This window comes from Chelonoidis abingdonii, chromosome 3, assembly GCF_003597395.2.
Source record: "Chelonoidis abingdonii isolate Lonesome George chromosome 3, CheloAbing_2.0, whole genome shotgun sequence".
NCBI classification, from domain to species: Eukaryota; Metazoa; Chordata; order Testudines; family Testudinidae; genus Chelonoidis; species Chelonoidis abingdonii.
In genome coordinates this window covers 14,100,603-14,122,056 of record NC_133771.1, presented here as the reverse complement: position 1 = coordinate 14,122,056, position 21,454 = coordinate 14,100,603, and the positions used below count along the sequence as shown (strand labels likewise).

Genomic DNA, 21,454 nt, shown 5'->3' with positions numbered 1-21,454 from the left:
GAAAGAAGACAATTTGAACATGTGTCATACTTTGTCATTCCCCAGCATTCTGCATATAAAATAATGTTGAAAAGTCTCCTGTATACATGTCTAATTCTTTCCTAAGGCTGCCCATGCCCTGGGCCTGGGCGCCCAATTCCTTCAGACTCTTCCGCAGAACCTGTCAGTGTCAGCCTGCTGCCTTAGAGTAGTGACCCACTGGACAGCCCCTGGTGACTGACAACCTCTTCAGAGATTCAGAGATCTTATGGCCAGAAGGGACCATAAAACCATCTAGTCTGACATCCAGCGTATCACAGAACATTAAATTTCATCTAATTACCAGTGTATTGAGCCCAATAACTTGGGTTAGACTAAAGCAGTGGTTCTCGGCCCACGGGCCGCTTGTGGCCCAATCAGCACGCATCTGTGGCCCATGTGACACCCTCAGGGCCGTACAGGTAGTATATATATTGTGTGGATGTGGCCCACATAACACATAGAGAGCTGCATGTGAGGCCCACCATGGTAAATAGTTTGAGAACCACTGGACTAAAGCCTTTCAGTCCCCAGGAGACTAAACTGTTGTGTGCCACACGCAGAGAACAGGAGAGACCAAGGTGCCACCAACGCTTGAGGCCCCTGCAGTGGCCAGGAAATGATTAGGTAGGACATGCCCAGTTGATCCCTTAAGTCTGTACTAGGCATTCTTATCTCAGAAGCCATTGTGTGGCTTCCTTGTTTGCCCTTCCCACAGCCACTATTGAATTCAAGCATTATCGTATATAACAAGCATTCCCCTATACTAATATGTGTTATGCAGCCCATCTAAATAACTAGGATACACGCCAGTATTCATGGATTTTTACAGAGCACCTCCTACAGGATTCACAACATTTATTCCATTTCATCCTTCCCTTCTGTCACAGTGAATTTAAAAGAGAATCTGTATTAGCAGTAGAGCTGGCTCAAAAATGAAATGGGACTTTTGGGAAAAAATCATTTACTTGTGGTTTTTTCTGTACAAATTTAACATTTCAAGGATTTTTTGACCAGTTCTGGTTAGCAATATAGACCCTCTGAGATACTGTTGAGCAGTTCTGATTCCATCCAGTGGAGGGCAGTAGTTATGCATTCACACTATCCAGATAAAAGAACCAGGATGGACAGCAGTCTAGGAATTCTTGCCCAATTCTGTGCCTCAAGACAGGCAGGGCCTCTGAGGAGTGAGGGCTTGTTAGCTGTTCATACCCCCAAGCACATCACATAATCTTCCTGTGCCTCAATTTCCTTATCTGCAAAATGGGCATAACGACAGTCACTTGCTTTTATGAATTGCTTTTAGATCTTCGGGAGATAAGTGCTATAATAGGTGTTAAGTATTCTCATAACTTATTTTTGCTTACTCTGACATCTTAAATTCTTTCAGCTATATAACATGTTCCCAGCCCTTGGATTTCTACTCAAGAATTTCAAGATTCTTTTGCAGAACACAAGTGAATTGCATTCTTTTATACAGCTTATTTTCATAGAACGCCTCAAAGAACTGGACAAAAATGATCAGAGAAGTTTTATTGATGCATTCCTTGTAAGACAACAGGAGGTAATTATGATTGCTGCAGACTTATAGGTTTCCTTTTCATATTTTATATTTAAAAACATATTTGCATGAAAAATTAGCATTGGTAAAGTATGCACCTAACAAACTAGCAGAATTGAGCAAATAGCTTGCAATGACTAATGTATACAACAAATTTTGGCCCCAACTTTGCAATAAGAATTGCTTGAATGGTACATTTGGCCTGCATGGAGTCCCACTGGTTTTAGTAGTTCAGGAGGTCCATCTATGCAATTCTTGCAGCAATCAGGGATAAAAATCTCTCATTGCTAGTTGAATATCCCTCCGTTAATTGCAATTTCCTCCAATATACTGATTGTTCGAATTTGCTTGACAAATGTCTTTCCAAATGTTTACCTGATGGAGTAATCCATAAAGATTCAAAGTTCTAACTGTTTTGGTTACTTGTGATTGGTCAGATTAGTCACATCAGGGCTGGCTCCAGATTTTTTGCAGCCCCAAGCAGTGAATCGAAATAATTAAATAAATATGATCGATGTCACTTCGGCGGCAGCTCCATCATGCTGCTTCATTCTTCTGCGGCAATTAGGCGGTGGGTCCTTCATTCCCTCTTTTCCTCTTTGGCATCACTTTGGTGGCAGCTCAAGGAGGAAGAGAGGGACTGAGGGACCCGCTGCCAAATTGCCGCTGAAGACCCGGAAGTGCCGCCCCTTTCCATTGGCTGCCCCAAGCATCTGCTTCCTTAGCTGCTGCCTGGAGCCGGCCCTGGTCACATAATGTTTTTTCTATGACTATTTTATTATATTACAATAGCACCTAGGAGCCTAGTTGTGGGCCAGGACTCCATTGTGCTAGGCAGTGTACAAAAGACAGAGTAAATAGCCAGTCCTTGTCCCAGAGAATTTACAGTCTAAGAATAAGACAAGAGACAACAGATGGATATGGAGATGTGAAGCGATGTGGGCATGAGGGAGCACAAGGAAACTGAGACAATATTGGTCAGCATGATAAGCCATGGTCTCACTAGACCAGTGGCCTAACTGCTGTCAAGCTTTCTGTAGACATCAAAGCAAAGGAGAGTTTTACGAGGAGATTTAAAGAAGGAAAGTGTGTTAGTTTTAGAGATGCTTGTGTGGAGCTCCTTCCAAGTGTTTGGGGCAGCATGGGAGAAAGGAGCTGTTTGAAGAGATATCTGAGTCATTAGCGATGGGGGGAAGCGGTAGACATGGTATATTTTGACTTTAGTAAAGCTTCTGATACTGTCTGTCATGACCTTCTCATAAACTAGGGAAATGCAACCTAGGCAGCGCTACTATATGGTGGGTACATAACTGGTTGAAAAACCGTTTCCAGAGAGTAGTTATCAGTAGTTCAAAGTCATGCTGGAAGGAGATAATGAGTGGGGTCCTGCAGGGATCAGTTCTGGGTCCGGTTCTGTTCAATATCTTCATCAATGATTTAGATAATGGCTTAGAGAGAACACTTATAATGTTTTCAGATGATAACAAGCTGGCTGAAGTTACAAGTGCTTTGGCAGGTAGATTAAAATTCAGAATGATCTGGACAGGCTAGAGAAATGGTCTGAAGTAAATAGGATGAATTCAATAAGCACAAATGCAAAGCACTCCACTTGGGAAGGAACAATCAATTGCACACATACAGTATGCGGAATGACTGCCTTGGAAAGAGTACTGCGGAAAGGGATCTAGGGGTCATAGTGGACCAGAAGCTTAATGTAAGTCAAGAGTATAACGCTGTTGCAAAAAAAAAGCAAACAACATTCTGGGATGTATTAGCAGGAGCGTTGTAAGCAATACATGGGAAGTAATTCTTCTGCTCTAATCTGCACTGATTAGGCCTCAACTGGAGTATTGTGTCCAGCTCTGTATGACATATTTCAGGAAGATGTGGACAAATTGGAGAAAGTCCAGAGAAAAGCAACAAAAATGACCTATGAGGGAAGATTGAAAAAAATGGGTTTGTTTAGTCTGGAAAAGAGAAGACTGAGAGGGGACATGAAAACATTTTTCAAGTACATAAAAGAGTGTTACAAGCAGGAGGAAGAAGAATTGTTCTTCTTAACCTCTGTAGATAGCACCAGAAGCAGTGGGCTTAATTTGCAGCAAAGGAGGTTTAGGCTGGACATTAGGAAAATTTCCTAACTGTCAGGGTGGTTAAGCACTGGAATAAATTGCCCAGAGAGGTTGTGGATCTCCATCACTGGAAATTTTTAAGAGCAGGTTAGATAAACACCTATTAGGAATGGTCTAGATAATACTTAATCCTGCCACGAGTACAGGGGACTGGACAAGATGACCTCTCGAGCTCCCTTCCAGTCCTATGAATCTATGATTCTATGAAAACACCAGAGTGCTTGTTTGAAAATGTAACACATGGGCAATGAAGGCTGGTGTCACTGGTCAACTGGAGCCAGGACTCAACATCTTAACAGTGAATGAGAGAAGATGGGCAGGATGGGAATTGGTGGTGAAGGGCCTTGAGAGTGAAGGCTTGATACATTTGAGAATTGGTCCAAAATCAATGAGATGAAATTCAATAAAGACAAAAACTGCATTTAGGAAAGAAAAATCAAAAGCAAAAATACAACATGGAGACTCATTGACTCAGCAACAGTTCTGCAGAAAAGGATCTGGGGGTTATAGTGGATCAGAAATTGACTGTGAGTCAACACTGTGATGCAGTTGAGAAAAAGGCAAATGACGTTCTGGGATGTATTAACAGGAGGGTCATATGTGAGTGGCAAGTGATAATTGTCGCACTCTGCTTAGCACCGTGAGGCATCAGTGAGAACACTGTGTCCAGTTTTGGGCACCAGATGTGAACAGAATGGAGACAGTCTAGAGGAGAGCAACAAAAATGGTAAAAGGTTTAGAAAACCTGACCTATAAGGGAAGGTTGAAAGAACTGAGCATGATTAACTTAGCAAAGAGGACGCTGTGGGAGATCATGATAATAGTCTTCAAATGAGTAAAAGGTTGTTATAAAGAGGGCAGTGATCAATTGTTCTTCATGTCCTCTGATGGTAGGGCAAGAAGTAACCAGTTTAGTTTGCAGCAAGAGAGATTTAGGTTGAATATTAGGAAAGATCTTCCTACCTATAAGGATAGTTAAGTAGAACAGGTTACGTAGGAAGGTTGTTGTGGAATCACAGGTGTTTGGTGGGGGACGGGAGGTGCTGGGAGGGAACTCAAACCCCGGAGTTCTCACAGAGAGTTGGTGCCTATGTGTGGAATCCCTGTCATTGGTGGTTTTTAAGAACACAGTTAGACAAACACCTGTCAGGGATGGTCTAGGTATACTTAACCTTGCCTTGCCATGGGGCGTGCACTAGATGACCTCTTGAGGTCCTTTCTGACCCTATGTTTCTATGATTCTCTCTTGGAAGCAATCAGAAGGGGAAGCCAGTGGAGGGATGCAGAGAGGAGTAACATGGTCAAACCAATTGGCTAGGAAAAGGATCTTTCCTTGGGCAGAGGGACAAGCAGGCCACTTTGAAATGGACTTTCTATGACAGGGGTCGGCCACCTTTCAGAAGTGGTGTGCCGAGTCTTCATTTATTCACTCTAATGTAAGGTTTTGTGTGCCAGTAATACATTTTAACGTTTTTAGAAGGTCTCTTTCTATAGGTCTATAATATATAACTAAACTATTGTTGTATGTAAAGTAAATAAGGTTTTTAAAATGTATAAGAAGTGTCATTTAAAATTAAATTATAATGTAGAGCTCCACAGTCCGGTGGCCAAGACCCAGGCAGTGTGAGTGCCACTGAAAAGCAGCTCACGTGCTGCCTTCGGCACCCTTGCCATAGTTTGCCTACCCCTGTTCTATGAATAGTCTTTCCAGGAAAAGTTAATATCTCAAATATTGCAGAAAGATTGGTGTACTTGGTCAAAAGGAGCCAAATTTCCTGCGGACTTTTTCTTTGTTGCTGGATTATTTCCCAGCTGCCCAGATGTGCATACAATTCATGTGCATCAAAAAAGAAGGAGAGAATGAACTACAAATAACAATAAAGTATAAAAAGAGAAAAAAGAATAGGACGTGATTGTGGCTTAATGGATCAAGAAACGGAGTGGGACTTGGATGATTTCCGGTTCTGCTGCTCATCTCCTGGGTGATCTTAGATAAGTCATTTAGCTTCTCTGTGCCTCCATCTCCCCATCTATAATAATGACATTTGCCTCCATTATAACCACTTTGAGATCTACTAATTATTGTTTATGAAATAGGTATTAATGTTATTAAGAGTCCATTTGCATTGCCATTGAAGCCTCTAGCACAGATACAACTGACACCAAGAAGAGCGGGATCACTGTCCAGTAGGCTTTGCATATGTAGCCTTTACTGGCCAGGACTAAGTCAGTGCAGAATATTTCACCATAATAGTGTTATGATAATCACCTGTCCTGATCTCCATTGTTTGCTTAGATGCATGAGTACAGGTGGTTGATTGTGCAAGATGGCAAGCTGCACATGTGTGTGTCTGTGGTTGGACTCAATCATATATGGAGTAATTGTCCTGAGCTTACTCAGATAGATCTGGAAGACCATAGATTGAACTGCACTCAGCATGTTAGCTTCCCAAGTCTATGGCACTCAGGTTGGTTGTGGTTGCATAGGAAAAATACACTTCTCTATGAGCTTGATTGTGGAAGGTGATGAGCACTCTGACTGTGATCCAGTGAAACACTTAAAACATGCTTGACTTTAAGCATATTCCTGATTCCTGGCATAAGTGGCTCTGTCCCTGTGCTTTAAGTTAAGCACATGCTTATGTGGTTTGGTGAATTGGATCCAGAGTGCTCAGCACTTTTCAGGACTGATCCTTTGTAGAGAAGATACCTATATGTTTCTGAGGGCATCTGATCAAAGCCCTCTTGGTTCTTTTATATTTATTTTTTACTATATACTTTCTTATTTAGTAAATATGACTTAGCTCTCTAAGTTATAACTGCCTACTGGAGTTTTTAGTGTGTTAATATTTTTTTTTTCAGGAGAAAGATAATATCAATGGATATTTCCATAATGCCAATTTAATAAGACTTGTGACCAACTTATTTGCTGCTGGCATGGAGACCACTTCCACCACGCTGCGCTGGGGACTTCTGCTAATGATGAAATACCCCCAAATTCAGAGTAAGTGCTTTTATGTCGGCTGCTAGCTTGACTGGCACAGGAGGGTTGAACAGGAAGCTGAGGAGCTAACAGCATAAACTGCTATAGCTTTAGAGCTAGAGAGTCATGCCTGACAGCAGAGAGCTGTAACAGATCCATATCCTCAGTAAATCAGGCACAGAGTGGGACATGGAACATGTATTTACCAGTGGGTTATGCTTTTATTTCTTTAGAGCCAGATTCTGATTTCAGTTACACCTATGTAAACCTGGAGCTATTCCATTCTACTCATTAGAATTGCTCCAGACTTACACTAGAATTTTGCTCTTGAGAAGCAGAACAATACAGAGCAGGATTTAAATGGTCATGTCTGTGAACACAGTTGTAATAATTGAGACCACACAGACCTACTTGAACTGTGAGCCTAACCCGTGGAAAGTGGGTGAAGGGTCATGAATTGTCACAATGACGTGTTATAGAAAATTGTTTAAGAAAAGATTTAAGAAGGAGACAAATGGAATTAATTTAAATAGTGGGGAGGAGGTGTCTACTGGACATTGTTATGAGCATGATTAGTAAATAAGAGGAAAAGGGAACCAAAATCATTAGATCAAAATTCAAGTATCAGAGGGGTAGCCATGTTAGTTTGAATCTGTAAAAGCAACAAAGAGTTCTGTGGCACCTTATAGACTAACAAATGTATTGGAGCACGAGCTTTCATGGGTGAATATCCACTTTGTCAGATGCAAGTGGGTATTCACCCACAGAAGCTCATGCTCCAATACATTTGTTAGTCTATAAGGTGCCACAGAACTCTTTGCTGCTTTTATGGATCAACATTGTTACTTTGGAAATTAGACCTAATTGGTGCACAAAATAATGAGAGGATGGACCATTCTACCCACCACTCTTGGGGTGGGCCTTAAAAAGACACTTGGGAAGTTAAAAAAGGAACTTCTACAAACCCCGCAGTTGCAGCAGAAGGATTTTTACCATAACATTCAGACTTTAATACATCAGTAGGGATGTTTGACCATCATCACTGCCCCAGCAAGGACCCAACCTGATACATGTGAGATCTTGTTCTGTGTTCCCTTCCTTCTTGTGTCTCTTTCCATCCTGCACAATCTTTCTCCTCTGCTCTGTGTGCGTATGTGGGTATGTGTGTTTGTGTGTATGTCCCTCAGCTTTTCACCTGACCCTGAAATCAACAGCACTGTACTGCACCGGCATGACCAGGTGAGACAACCCAGCCAGCTCTGGTTGTCCTAAGAAGGACCAGTGAAGGAGAGGGACCTTAGCCAACCAACCGGATGATGTTCCTGGTCGGGGAAGCAAGCTGGGGTTCAAAGCAACCGTTGTCATGGCCCAACCTACCAGCCTAAAGCATCTCTCTGTGCGTGACTGACCCGCTGCCCTGCATTCTGAGGACATCAACAAAAGCTGTATTTCCCCCACGTGTCCTATCTTATCTCTTCTCTCTCCTCTGTTTCTATGTTTTGTCAAACTTTGCCTTCCCCATCCCCCAGAAAATAGACAAAACTTTTTTGAACATTTCTATGGTGGTTTGTCATATTCCATCCAGCTCTAATTACTTGTTAAATCCCAGTGGTATGTTCACCACTGAACAAAACAGAAGACAGAGTCCATGCCCCCAGAAAACTTCCAGTCTCAATAGACAGGTGAAATAATACTAGATAAAAAGGAACTGATCTCACCTGTGGTGTGTTGAGGCAGTTTTAGTAAGCCATGCAGCAGCTTGCTTGTATGCCTTAGAGAGACAAGGTGGGTGAGATAATATCTTCCATTGGACCAACTTCAGTAGATGAGAGAGACAAGCTTTTGAGCTTACAGACAGCTCTTTTCTGTACAAAATGGTGTACTCCATACGGTATGACCTCATAGGAGGCACATGCGAAGTCACACTGTGCAGAGGTTTGTTCTACAAAACAGAATCATCCATGGGGGCTGGACAAGCCAGATTCAGCCTGCCAGCTGGGTAACACACAGTCAGTTGGGCATGACTTGCATTTATATAACACACACCACCAGCTCTCATTTACTTCAGTACAGCTCCACTGGTCTCAGTGGAGTTACTCCTGATTACAATGAGGTGAGGTCAAACTCTGGTAACCTATGTTCTGGAGGACCCAGAGTTTGGTTCTATAATGAAGCAACGATTTGGGGTTTTTTTTGTGTGTGTGGCTGGTTTTACTTTTATGCTTTTTCAGTTGCTTCTCCTAACTCCTTTCTCTTTGGCTCTTATAATAACCACACACAAAACCATTGCCTGCACATCTCAAACTCTGTTTCTGACATTCACAGGATCATTCCTTTCCAGTTCTTCAGGGCACCATGAGAAAAATCCTTTATGCAAGAAATTGACAGAGTCAACAGGAAAGCCTCAGTTGGAAAGGCATTGAAAACTGTTTGAAATAAAATCCTTTCTTAATCACAGGTCACAGTGGCCCACAGCCTGTTCCTGTTTGTTTGATTAAGTAGATAAGGGCATGATCTAGTGGTCTGATGCAGGCCTGGGTGCTAGGAACTCCTGAATGCTGAACCTGACTGTGGCCTTGCCAGCTTCTATAAACAATAGGATAATAGTAATCATGCATCTCAGGATTGCTGGGAAGTTAACTAGTTAATGTTTGTAAGTGCTCTGATGGTTAAAAATAGAACTGTGCAAAGATGGAAGTTCCATTTCATGAAGGCTTTTGAAATTCCAACATAGGGGAAAATTCAAAAAAAAAGTTTTTAGGGCAATTGAAATATTGTTTCAACAAAATCAAAATGCTTCATGTGAAAAGTTGACATTTTAATTTTGTATTATATTATCATATAAAATACACCTCTACCCCGATATAATGTGACCAGAAATAACACGAATTCGGAGATAACACGGTAAAGCAGTGCTCCATGGAGGCGGGGCTGCGCACTCCGGTGGATCAAAGCAAGTTTGATATAACGCTGTTTGACCTATAATGTGGTAAGATTTTTTGGCTCCCAAGGACAGGATTATATAGAGGTAGAGAGGTATGTCTTGTAATACAAAAAAAATAAAATTTTGAAACAAAAAGTAGTTTCAGAACAAAAAATATCAAAATATTTCACTGCAAAAATGTTAAAAATGTGACATTTTTGACATTGCCAGAACTTACTTTTCCCCAGTTTTCTTCCAGAACAAAATTTCAGCTGACTTGACATGATGTCATGAAGCATTTCAGTTTTAACAAAAGGGTATGTTCCAACAGAATATGTGCCATCAAAGTTTCTGCAATCAGCTTTAATTTAAATGACTGTTTATTATTCTTTGGAAAGCCAAGTAATAGGATAGGTTATTTGTGTTTTCAGAAGTTCTCTATTTAGTTTTGATATTGACAAATAAATGTTTATAAGCTCTAATATTGTCAGCACCCCATTATTTCTGGAAACAGAGACAGATTTTGGAGAGCTTACAATATCACTTTAACATGCGCTTGTGCACCTCTCAAAGCCACAATGCACAGCATTTCTTAGAGTTAATGATTCCTGATCTCTATGATATTTTCTCAGGCAAAGTCCAAGAAGAGATCACAAGAGTTATAGGATCAGCCCAGCCACGAATCGAACATCGAACTAAAATGCCGTATACGGATGCAGTTGTCCATGAAATTCAGAGGTTTGCTAATATCCTGCCCATGAACTTGCCTCATGAAACCACTGAAGATGTTACTCTTAAAGGCTACTTTATTCCAAAGGTGAACAGTTTGTGGTATTGCTTTTCTTGTGTTCTGCAACATCATTAAAGTCCTGGTTCAGCTGATTGACCCTTTAAGTCCTTGTTCACTAATCCATGTTGAATTGCATTGGACGTCCCGTGGCAGTATTTGCCATAGCATCATTCACTTACTGTAGCTTAAATGCTTATATCAAGCTATAGTCAAGAGACTATATTGACCTATGGAATAACTCCACTGACTTGATTTACAGGGAACTTACATCATCCCCTTACTGGCTCCGTACTGCGGGATGAATCTCAGTGGAAGAAACCAGATACATTTAATCCTGAGCATTTTCTTGACTCCAAAGGAAAGTTTGTAAAGAAAGAGGCTTTCATGCCTTTTTCAGCAGGTACTTTCTATTTTCATTTACTGCTGTGGGGATGATATCCAAGATTCACCAGACTACAACATAAAGTTGTGGGTCTTTAAATCTCATCCACTATTTGCCCCTTATGTGGGATTATCTCCCATTTTAGACTGTGCTACTGCTGAAAGCACATGTGCACGGTTGGGTACTCTAATTTGCAACTTGAGGGTGCAGTTAGATTCCCAGCTGGTTTTAAATGATCATATATCAAGGGGAACCTGATAAGTGTCTTCAAATGTTCCCTAGTAAAGCTGTGGAATCTTTGTCAGTTGAGGTTTTTAAGAACAGGCCAAACACCTGTGAGGGATGGTCCTGCCTGATTGTTGTGGGGGATAGACTAGATTACTGTGATGGGGTCCCTGGGGAGGAAGCTGGACTGTTGAGTCGCTGAGCCCTCTGTCCCACCAACTTGGGGGATCCCTTTCACTCTGTGATGCTGTTGTCAAGCCACAAACCTCTGGCAGGCACTGCACTTACATGGACAGCCACAGGCAGGGACACACCCAACTGAGTTACATGAATGCTTTACCCAGCCGCTCTTGAACCAACAATAGAGAGGTTCCAGCCAATTCCCCGCAGCTCCCCAGAACTGTACCATCTTGCCCCGTTCAGAAGCCTGACCACTGTAAGTTCATTATTCAGTCTGCCCCTCCCTCGATGGGGAAATGACACACACTAGCCTTTGTAGACTGAACTGAGATTTCTCAAGCACTTCAACCAAAACGCATTGCTCTAGATAAAATATAAAACAGATTTATTAAGTACAGAAAGATAGATTTTAAGTGATTATAAATAGCAGGCATAGAAATCAAAGCTGGTTACTTAAGAAACAAAAATAGTCTGAGTTCTACAAACTAAACAGGATTTGAATCAAGCACAGTCTCAACCTGACAGATGGTATAAGCAGATCACAGATCATCAATACACAGGCTGGGACTGCCTTCCAGCCTGGAACCACCCTACCCCAGTTCGGTCTTTGTCTTCCAGATGTGTTTCCAGGTGTTGAGTTGTGGAGGGAGTGCGGCCAAGTGGTGATGTCACTTCCCCTCTTTTATAGTTTCTTCCAGCTTATTGGAAAGACCTATGCTGTGACTTGGGGATCAGTCAGTCCCCATTGGTCAACAGTCTCCATTGCATACGTGCTCTCTCAGAAGTCTCCATTGTGTACAGTTTCTGGGACAGTGGATTCTTTCCTTGATGGGTGTTGATGATCCATTAACCTCTGTCTGGCTACTCCATTATTCTACCTGAAAGGCTGGTTGTGAGTGTACCCAGCCTCACAACATATTTCAGTAACCCACACCAAGAAAAACTTCATAATGTCACATAGAGTGACAGCACATCCAGTCCAATAGGAAGTTAATGTTCAACAGATCAAGACTTTTAAAATGATACCTCACAAGGCATACTGTGTACAAAACCTATCCTAATTATAAGACAGTGGTGAATATGTGGGTTCCAGGATGCTGCTTTGAAGTATAGAATTTCACAATGACATCTCGAGTCCTACATTTCTGTGATTCCATAAAGCAGCTGTGACCCGGATGGGTTATTATCCGCCTATATCTGGCTGGGAGGTTGCAATCATTCCTTTCTAATGAGGATCTTGCTAATCCTCCATGACTTTGTCACTTCACTGTTAGGCTACTGGGATACATTCTATGGCTCCGATTAAGGTGATCACCAGTTGAAGTCAATGAGACTTAAGCACTTGCTTAAAGTTAAGCACTGTCCTGAACTGAAGCCTAGCTGGGTATGTCTACACTGCAGTTAAAAACCCATGGCTGGCCCATGCCAGCTGACTTAGGCATGGCTAATGTGCTGTTTAATTGTGGTGTAGATGTTTGGGCTCAGGCTGGACCCCAGGCTCTAGAATCTGCAAGCTGGGAAGGTCCCATGGCCTGAGGTTAAGGCTACACTGCAATTAAACAGCTTTAACCCAAGCCCCGTGAGCCTGAGTCAACTGGCTGGGCCAGCCATGAGTATTTAATTGCAGTGTAGACAAACCCCTTTGAGGTTACACCGTAAATCAACTCAGAAGCTGAAAAAAGTGCAAATTGCGGCAGTTTGCTTAAGTGGAGTTTCTCATCCCGATCACAGGGCCCCAGGGTGCTGTGATGTACGCTGTTGGTCTGCAGGGGGCAGTTTAAGATGTCGATTTTGACTAGAGCTGATAAAATATTTTTTGCAGATGTTGCCTGATTTAGGAGGTTAATATTATTAATTTGGATAGTATGGGCTCTAGGCTCACCAATTAATTTAATCAGAAGATAATAAGGCTCTTGTGCCAGAATCAGACTACACAGAGTTTGGAAAGAACCCTCAGGGGTGTGACAGGATGCTCACACTGAGATCAATATAGTCTTAAAGACTTTTATTGAGATAAATGGAATTATAATAAACTAGTAATCAAATGGTAAAATAATCAGAGTTCCCAATGCAATACTATTATTCTAAAGATACATATAGTATTATATATTACACAAATTTTGATTAATATATTGACCAGCCTCGCCTCTGGCATGCCAAAAGAGTTCAGGTCCAGGTTTCTTAATTCTTTGAGTGGGAGGTGCAGAGGTTAGAAGAAGTTAGAGCTAAGTGCTATTGAAGCTAACAAAGTTTTACTGAACTAACTGACTTAAAACTTAAAATTAAGACCTCACAGACTAATAAAACAAAGAACTAAGAAGCTTGGATCTTTGAACACTTAGAAAACAAGCCCAGAAGCTCCCTTGGCATGGTGGTTCACGCTTGCATAGGGCCTGGGTGCTTGAGCCTTCCTTCTATGTCCAAACTTAGTTTCTCACCCACTGAAGTGTTGGGGTACACTTACTCCATAGGCTGTTATGTTTGTACAGATAGATGACATATACATACAGCTTAATAATTATAATAAAGTAATCAAAACACTAAGAAAATAAGAAACCTATAAGAAAAGATATATAGGCAAGCAAGCAGGCTAGCTCTGTAGGCTATGCAAATAGTCATAAATATTTTGAAAGTAACTTCATGCTGTGGAGTTTTGAAGCAGTCTGTTTTTCACAACATTTTGCACTGATTCTTTTTTTTTTATTTTCAAAAGTTGCAGTTTTCTTAAATGAAAATTTTCACAAAAAGTCAAAATTCTTTGTTTTAAAAAATTCAGTTCTGAAAAGTTGGCAATGGAGAACGAAAGTCAATCCAACCTCAATACTGAAAATGAAGGAGGGAAAAATCCTGAAAATGTTAAATTAAAAATAAAAGCCAAAAAAATCCCTGAACATTTTTTTTTAAAAAATGGGGTAGGAGGGTTATTTACTTGGTTGAGGTTTTTTAATTTATCCTGGAATAGAGGCCTGGACAATTATATATATATATAAATTAGTGGCTGCACCAGTAATATTTTTGAAGAATAAATTTGTTCCGATTGAAAGGTTTAGAATATAATCAATTTCCATTTTTTTTTACTAGTAGGTGTATTTATAAGAAGAACTGTTTTAAATCACACCTGTTTATTCTTGAAGTAAATCCATGTTCAAGCTCTGGATTTACCCTGTATTACTAAGAAGTTGTGCTGTGGTTTTTACTTCTTCTTCGAGTTAAACAAGCAACTGTTTTTTGTTGTGCATTTCATGACAGGTCGGAGGATTTGTGCAGGCGAGACTCTTGCCAGAATGGAGCTCTTCCTCTTCTTTACAAGCCTCCTGCAGAGGTTCACTTTCCATCCTCCTCCTGGAGTTACCAGCTCAGACTTGGACCTCACCCCGGCGGTTGGGATTACCACGCCCCCAATGCCCCATAAGATCTGTGCTGAGCCACGTTCTATGAGCTCCTTGTCTTAGGCCAGTTTGGCAGATATAGGTATGATGGTCAGAAAATCACATGCCTGACCTAGCTATGCCAGCAACACCCTCCCCCCACCCGCCATGTAGATGCAGCTTATACCAAGAAAAGAGTCTTTGTTATCATCTACTTGATGTTGTTCAGGGAGGTAGTTTAAGGTCCTGGCAAAATAATTCATTTTGCCAGCATATGCTGTGTCTCCACTACAGGACTTTGCTGGTATAGTTACACTGGTATAGCTGTATCATCAAAGCTGTTGTGGTGTAGACTAACCCTTTCTCATGTATATCATCAGCCCTCCCTCTGCAGACTCTCCCTGGTACCCTGCCGTGCACTGGCCTTTGCCTGTGGTTTGGCTCGTGATTTGTTAGGACCCTATCCTAGCCTCAGTTACTCCAATGGGCAACCCCATTGACTCCAATGACGTTAGCAAGTTTGCACAGGTGTAACTGGGACTAGAGTCTTGTATTGTCTGTTACATTGTACAGCCTCAGAGGAGCCTCCGTGCCTAGCCCAGAACTTGGCCATTCGCAATGAAGAGGCAACATCCACTGGAGAGAGAGCTGAAACAGCATAGACTGATGCAGAACATATGGTCAAATGTCCTCTGCACCAAAATCCCCTGGATGTTGCTATCTCCACAGATGCTGACCCTGCATCTTCAGTTGTTATTACTCCCTACGTTGGTGATTTCCAACTCGGTGGGAGGGACACAGGAGAAGTGAGGAGTCTGCTCTGGAGGGAGATGTAGTGATGACATTCGGTAACAAAAAAGGAACTTCTGCACTCCCAGGACTGCCCTGATCTCTGAGACTATGTCTACGCTAGGGGATCACACGTTTTGTACCTTGTGTAGGAAAAGCACATTGCACACATGAGCAGCTCCTGGCATCTCTCCAGTCCCCACACAAGCTCCTTCTGTGCACCCTCCCATCCTCTTCTTTGTCAGGGACCCCCTGCAACTCCCGCCAACCTCCCCCATGCTAGAAGTTTTGTGAATCTCAGTTCCCACTCCTCCCATATCAGGATTCCCCATTCTCTCCTCCTGCCACAATGGCTCTATGTGCACCCCATCTCCTAATTCCCTCCATTCCCTTCCCTGGCCGGGGCTCCGTGTGCCCCCCTTCACCCATTCTAGCTTCTTCCAATCTCCCTACAACAGAGGTTGTGTGCCCCCCATGCTGTCCTCCCACCTTTCCAGGGTCCTCCATTCTCTCCCCAGGGCAAAGGTTCTGTGTGCACCCCCACTCTCAGCTAAGCCTCCCATTCTTCTCTATACCTATACTGGCCACAGAATTTTCTTTGATACCTTTAGCTTCTCCCATCAATTGTATGCATTTTTTAGCCACTACTTTGTACTCATTTCTATCAGATCCCCCACTTTTCTATTTTATATATATATATTATATATATATATATGTTATGGTTGCTTTCATCTCCCCTCTTAGCCAGATATATAATTCCCCCCCTTAAAAACAAAACAAAACAAAACAAAACAAAAAGCCTTTTCTATGATTGTGAAATTTTGTTTTTGGGCAGCTAATAAAGCAGTGGTTCTCAACCAAGGGTCCATGGGGTATGCAGGGGTCTTCCAGGGGGAACATCAACTCATCTACATATTTGCCTCATTTTACAACAGGCTACATAAAAAGCACCAGGGAAGTCAGTGCAAAGTAAAATTGCATACAACAACTTGCTTATATTGCTCTATATACTATACACTGAAATGCAATTACAATTTTTATATTCCAATCAATTAATTTTATTAATATATGGTAAAAAATGAGAAAGCCAGCAATTTGTCAGTAACAGTGGGCTGTGACACTTTTGTAGTTTTATGTCTGATCTTTTAAGCAAGTAGATTTTAAGTGAGATTGAACTTGGGGGTACGCAACGCAAATCAGACTCCTGCCAGGGGTACAATACTTTGGGAATGTTGAGAGCCACGGTAATAAAGCATTCTTAAGCACTTCCCAATTATTATACTTTCTTGTGTTTACTTTTTTTCTCCCACTCAGTTTCATGATTGTCTTTAGCTTTAGGAAATTAGCTTTTTTAAAGCCGCAACTGTATATATTACTAATTGGGACTATCTTCTGTTTGCACGTACCAAATGAAATTAGTTCATGAACACTTGCACATAGGCAACCTTCATACATAACAAAGTGGCTGAATGACTTGTTTAACTACAAAACTCTATTCAGTATTAATTATGGAGCTGTGACCAATGCGTTCATAATCTCGGTATCAAAACAGGTCAGTCATTGTTAGCGTCAACAAAAGAAAATACTTCACTGGGTGTTTCAGTCCAATTTTATGATGGTGTAACTCCTCTGAAATAATTGATTTGTGTGAATGTGAAACTGAGTACAGCTGTAGTGAATCAGTCCCATAATACCTGCAGAACTAAACAAAGATGAAAACTGCCCCTAAGCATGGACTGAACCGGTTAGTACCTGTTATAGATGTACCTCCTTGTTAATGTTTATCTACAGCTTTTTCAGCCTGGTGGATCTAACAAACAAAAGCAACAAATGAGTTGACACTAGCAACTCCAACTACACACCGGAACGCTGCTGCTAACCTGGACTCTTACCATTCAGCTTTTAGTGAAGGACATGGCACACATGTTATTCACACTAGTCAACGATCTCCCGGACATGGGTAATTTAAAATAGACAAACCTCTTTTAGGGAAGCAAAGTTGGATTATTCTGATATTTATCAATTTTTAAGGCAAGGAGAGATAATTATGATAATCTAACCTGACCCCCTAGATAACAAAGGCAACAGATTTCACCTTGTGATTCCTTCATTTAGCCGAGGGGTTCTCAAACTTCTCACACCATGACCCCTTCTGACAACAAAAATTGACCTCAGGAGGGGGGGACTGAACCCTGAGCCCACCTGATCCCCACAGCCCCAGGCCAGGGACCAAAGCCAAAGCCCGAGGGCTTCAGCCCTGGGCAGGAGTCCTGTAACCTGATCCTCTCTGCCCAAGGCTGAAGCCCCTGGCTTTGGCCCTGGACAATGGGGCTCAGGCTTTGGCCCTGGGCCCTAGCAAGTCAAATGCCAGCCCTGGCAACCCCATTAAAATGGTGTCATGACCCAATTTGTGGTCCCGACCCAGAGTTTGAGAACTGCTGAAGCCAAACAACTTGTGGTTGACCTACAGTATTTCTTTCAGAACGATATCCAGTCTTGACTGAAAGATTCCAAGCGATGAAGAACTTACATGTAATTACTTACCCTCATTGTGAAATGTGTGTGCCTTATTTCTAGCTTGAACCTCACTGACTTCAGTTCCCAGCCAGATCATGTTATGCCTTTGTCTGCTACACAATGAGCTCTTTAAGATCAGATAACTTCTCCCTGTGCTGGTATGTTCAGACTGTGATCGAATTACTCCTTAACCTTCTCTTCAATAAACTGTATGGATTGATTTTGATTTTCAGTATAAGAGATGTTGTCCAGACTTTCAGTCATTCCTGAAGCTTTTTTCTTAACCCTCTCCAATTTTTCAACATCTTTTATAAGTGCGGACAGCAGAATTGGACCCATCATCCAGTCAGTGGTCTTACCAATGCCTTACATACACACAGGTACTTCGTCCAAGCTCTTAGAATACCATAGGTCTGAATCCATGTCAACAAAACCAGAGATGGAGATTAAAATATTTTGTTTATTAATTTTAGTTCCTTTAAATTCACTGAGCTATGCTTTCTTGCAGTTACTGTAGGCTTGATTCTGCAAGACTTACTCACGAGTAGGAATTGCACTTGCAAGTAGTTCAGTTGAAATCAGTACTCACAATGTCTGAAATTCACCCCTGGACTGATGCTGAATTTAAGGCTATGTCCACGCTACACACCTTTTAGAGACAGCTGTGCCGCTAAAAGGTACGCAGTGTAGCCACTCTTCGTTGGCGGGAGACAGCTCTCCTACCGCCAAAAAAATTCGACTCCCAACGAGTGGCAGTAGCTTTGTTGGTGGGAGAGCTCTCCTGACGACAATGCACTGTTCATACCGGCGCATTTCATCGGTAAAACTTTTGTCATTTGGGGTGTGTTTTTTTCACACCCCTGAATGACAAAAGTTTTACCTACAAAAGTCCAGTGTAGACAAAGCCTAAGTCCTACTTAAGTCCTCAAAATAGGGTGTAAATGAATCTTAAATGGCAGCTGTCTCTCTGCACAGAGATTAATTTAATCCATTGCACGTATGATTTGCAGAACTGGCCTACCTTTGGGATCTTTATCAGTAAAGCTTTGGATTTACTCTCAGGCCTTTTTTCTGTAATGGCAACTTTGTGTTTCTAAAGTATGCACAGAATATTGATAAGATCTTTACATGTTCATCAGACTATTTCAACAAAGGAATAAAATGTGGGACATCTGCAAAAGTGAACATATCTGTGTTTCTGAAAATAGTATAAAATGTGTTACAACAAACAGGCTTTTCATTCAGAGATAAAAGCTTATATGTAAAACAGTACACATAGGATTTGTCATATTGGTCTGCCTAAACCAGTCTCCTGTTCTACTTTGTCCAATGTTGGATACTTCCAGAAGAACATATAAAACCTCCAATGGGATATTTACTTTATGTAATTCTACATTATAGAGGTCATTTTCTCTCCAACCCTCAGAGGCAAGCCCTAAAACAAGGTAACAAATGATTGTTTTAATTTCATGCTTTAACCTTTTCAAAATCTTTCTGGTACCACTATTTGTCAGAACTGTAGCTTGAAGGAATGAGTTCCTTAGGTTAATCTTACACAATTCCTCTTATTTTTAAATTAGTTTCTTTTCTGGTTCATCAGGCACCCTCTTGTCACTGAACTATGACACATGGTGTACAGGAGCTAATCTTCTCTTTGCTATTATTTTATGCACCTCTTTTCATAGGGAATTTTGTGGATGCTTCTGATTTTAATTTTTGTTGATATTCTTGGCACTTTCCCCTCTCTGTTTGTTGAGATGTGGTGTGTCCCCAGAGGAGGAGGACATTCTAATATTCTGCCTCTGATTCTGCTGTGGCTTGAACAAATGTCCTTACTGACTTTCCTCAACGGTACAGATCTCTTTATTGAGAGAGCCCTTAGCTCAGTGCCAGTCAATGTACTTGAACAGGCTTCACTTTTTCCTTCCAATGTATACTGGTTATTTAGTTTTGGTAGGTCCTTCTGGACTGGCTCATCAAATACTGCGTTGGCTGGATTAATTTAAATAATTTGGTGCCAATAAAAATGTTGTCACCTTACTATTCACTTCTTTCTCGGGATCATTAATAAATGATATATTGAAACAACAACAACAACAAACTACATCACACTGTCTGGCTTTCCCAGTCAACTTGGTTAAGAAGATAGGCACCTCTTTATTCTCTGGGATCTTGTGGATCCCACACAGTCTCTCAAAGATGGACAGTTACTCCTCAGTGCAGTCAGTCTCTTGATAAATTGGGCAGGCTTTCTCCCACTCCTTTCTAGTGAAAGGGGAAGTACTCACAGTCTGAGACTGCTCCTTGTGCTGCTCCAGGACACTGAGCTGCAACGTGTGAGCTTCCCTCTTTTTCAGCTTCTAGATGTTCAATGTGTCTTTCGTGAGCTTCCTCCTCCATTTCAGTGGTGGCTTTGTGGCTTTGGTAGGCTCTCTTCTCAGCCTTCTCGGTTTCTTTCTTCTTGATCTGGAGTTCCATCATCAGTTTCTGGTGCTCATGTTCTTTCTGGGCTTCCTGGAGCTTTAGCAGAACCAGTTCCATTGCAGCAATCTCTGTGGCAGCTGAGGTAAGGGTTGCTCAAACCCTGCTGCTTGGTCAAAGTCTCTGTGCAAAGCTCTCAGTTCCTCACCGCGGCTTTCTTTTTATGGGATATTTCCCTATTTTTATTTTTTTCAAGGTCTTTTGGGTCAAGGCCCTCATATGACTGCGATTCACTCATTGTGACTTATCTTTAACCCTTAAAACTCTCCATCAAATTTAAACTTTTAACAGGTCAACTCAGTTGACCTGTGGCAAGTGAATCCTGCCAAGACTATGCCAATTGCCAGGCTGTCTGGAGTTCTCATAACTGTGAGTGGCTACCTCAGGGCAGATTGTCAGGAAATAGGGCAGACATCCCAAATGGATGGTGTGTTCTATAAATTCAATTTCGCCAAGCCAGGGCCAACTGTGAACTCCTGGATCTCCATACCAGTCTTACCATGGAGTTACAGACAGTCCCTTTAGACTCTCCAGTCTGTTTTGTGATAAAGTGGTTAGTTACACCAAAACTCAGACCATATTTAGGTTGCTTCCAATCCCAAGAAAAGAAAAGAGCTGGTAGGAAGCAAACAGCTCCCAACCAAGATACAGACATTTGCAATAACTGCCAAAGATCATGCAAATCTCGGACTGGACTATTCAGACACATGAGACATTGGAAACCATCCACATCAGGCAGCATTCCACCATCTCTCGCAGACGAAAGGATGCCAGCAAAAGTCCAGAGACCAGTTATTGCCCCAGATCAATTGGCACTGATCTTACAGCAAAGACAATGCCTGTAGCCAATCCTGTAATAAATGACCTAATGGTTTATTAACTAGGAAAAAGAAAATAAGAGCACTATTACAGGTTGAAGCAAGCAACAATACAAGCAAATGAGTTACCATCTACTTCTAAGGTCTGGGCTACACCTTGAGAGTTTACAGCGCAATAAACATAAGAACATAAGATGGCCGTACCTGGTCAGACCAAAGGCCACCTAGCCCAGTATCTGTCTACCAACAGTGGCCAAATGCCAAGTGCCCCAGAGGGAGTGAAGCTG

At 41.7% G+C, this 21,454-nt stretch overlaps 1 protein-coding gene across 1 annotated transcript in view; it reads left to right on the top strand.

The window, feature by feature from the left end:
* Positions 1 to 21,077, top strand: part of LOC116832875 (cytochrome P450 2K4-like) — a 34,536-nt gene extending 13,459 nt beyond the window's left edge. Inside the window, 6 exon segments of the mRNA XM_032793968.2 lie at positions 1,409 to 1,582; positions 6,574 to 6,715; positions 10,250 to 10,434; positions 10,667 to 10,688; positions 10,691 to 10,807; positions 14,444 to 21,077. Coding sequence (XP_032649859.2) covers positions 1,409 to 1,582; positions 6,574 to 6,715; positions 10,250 to 10,434; positions 10,667 to 10,688; positions 10,691 to 10,807; positions 14,444 to 14,646 — 843 coding nt within the window. The 3' untranslated portion in view covers positions 14,647 to 21,077.
* The last annotated feature ends 377 nt before the right edge of the window (positions 21,078 to 21,454 follow it).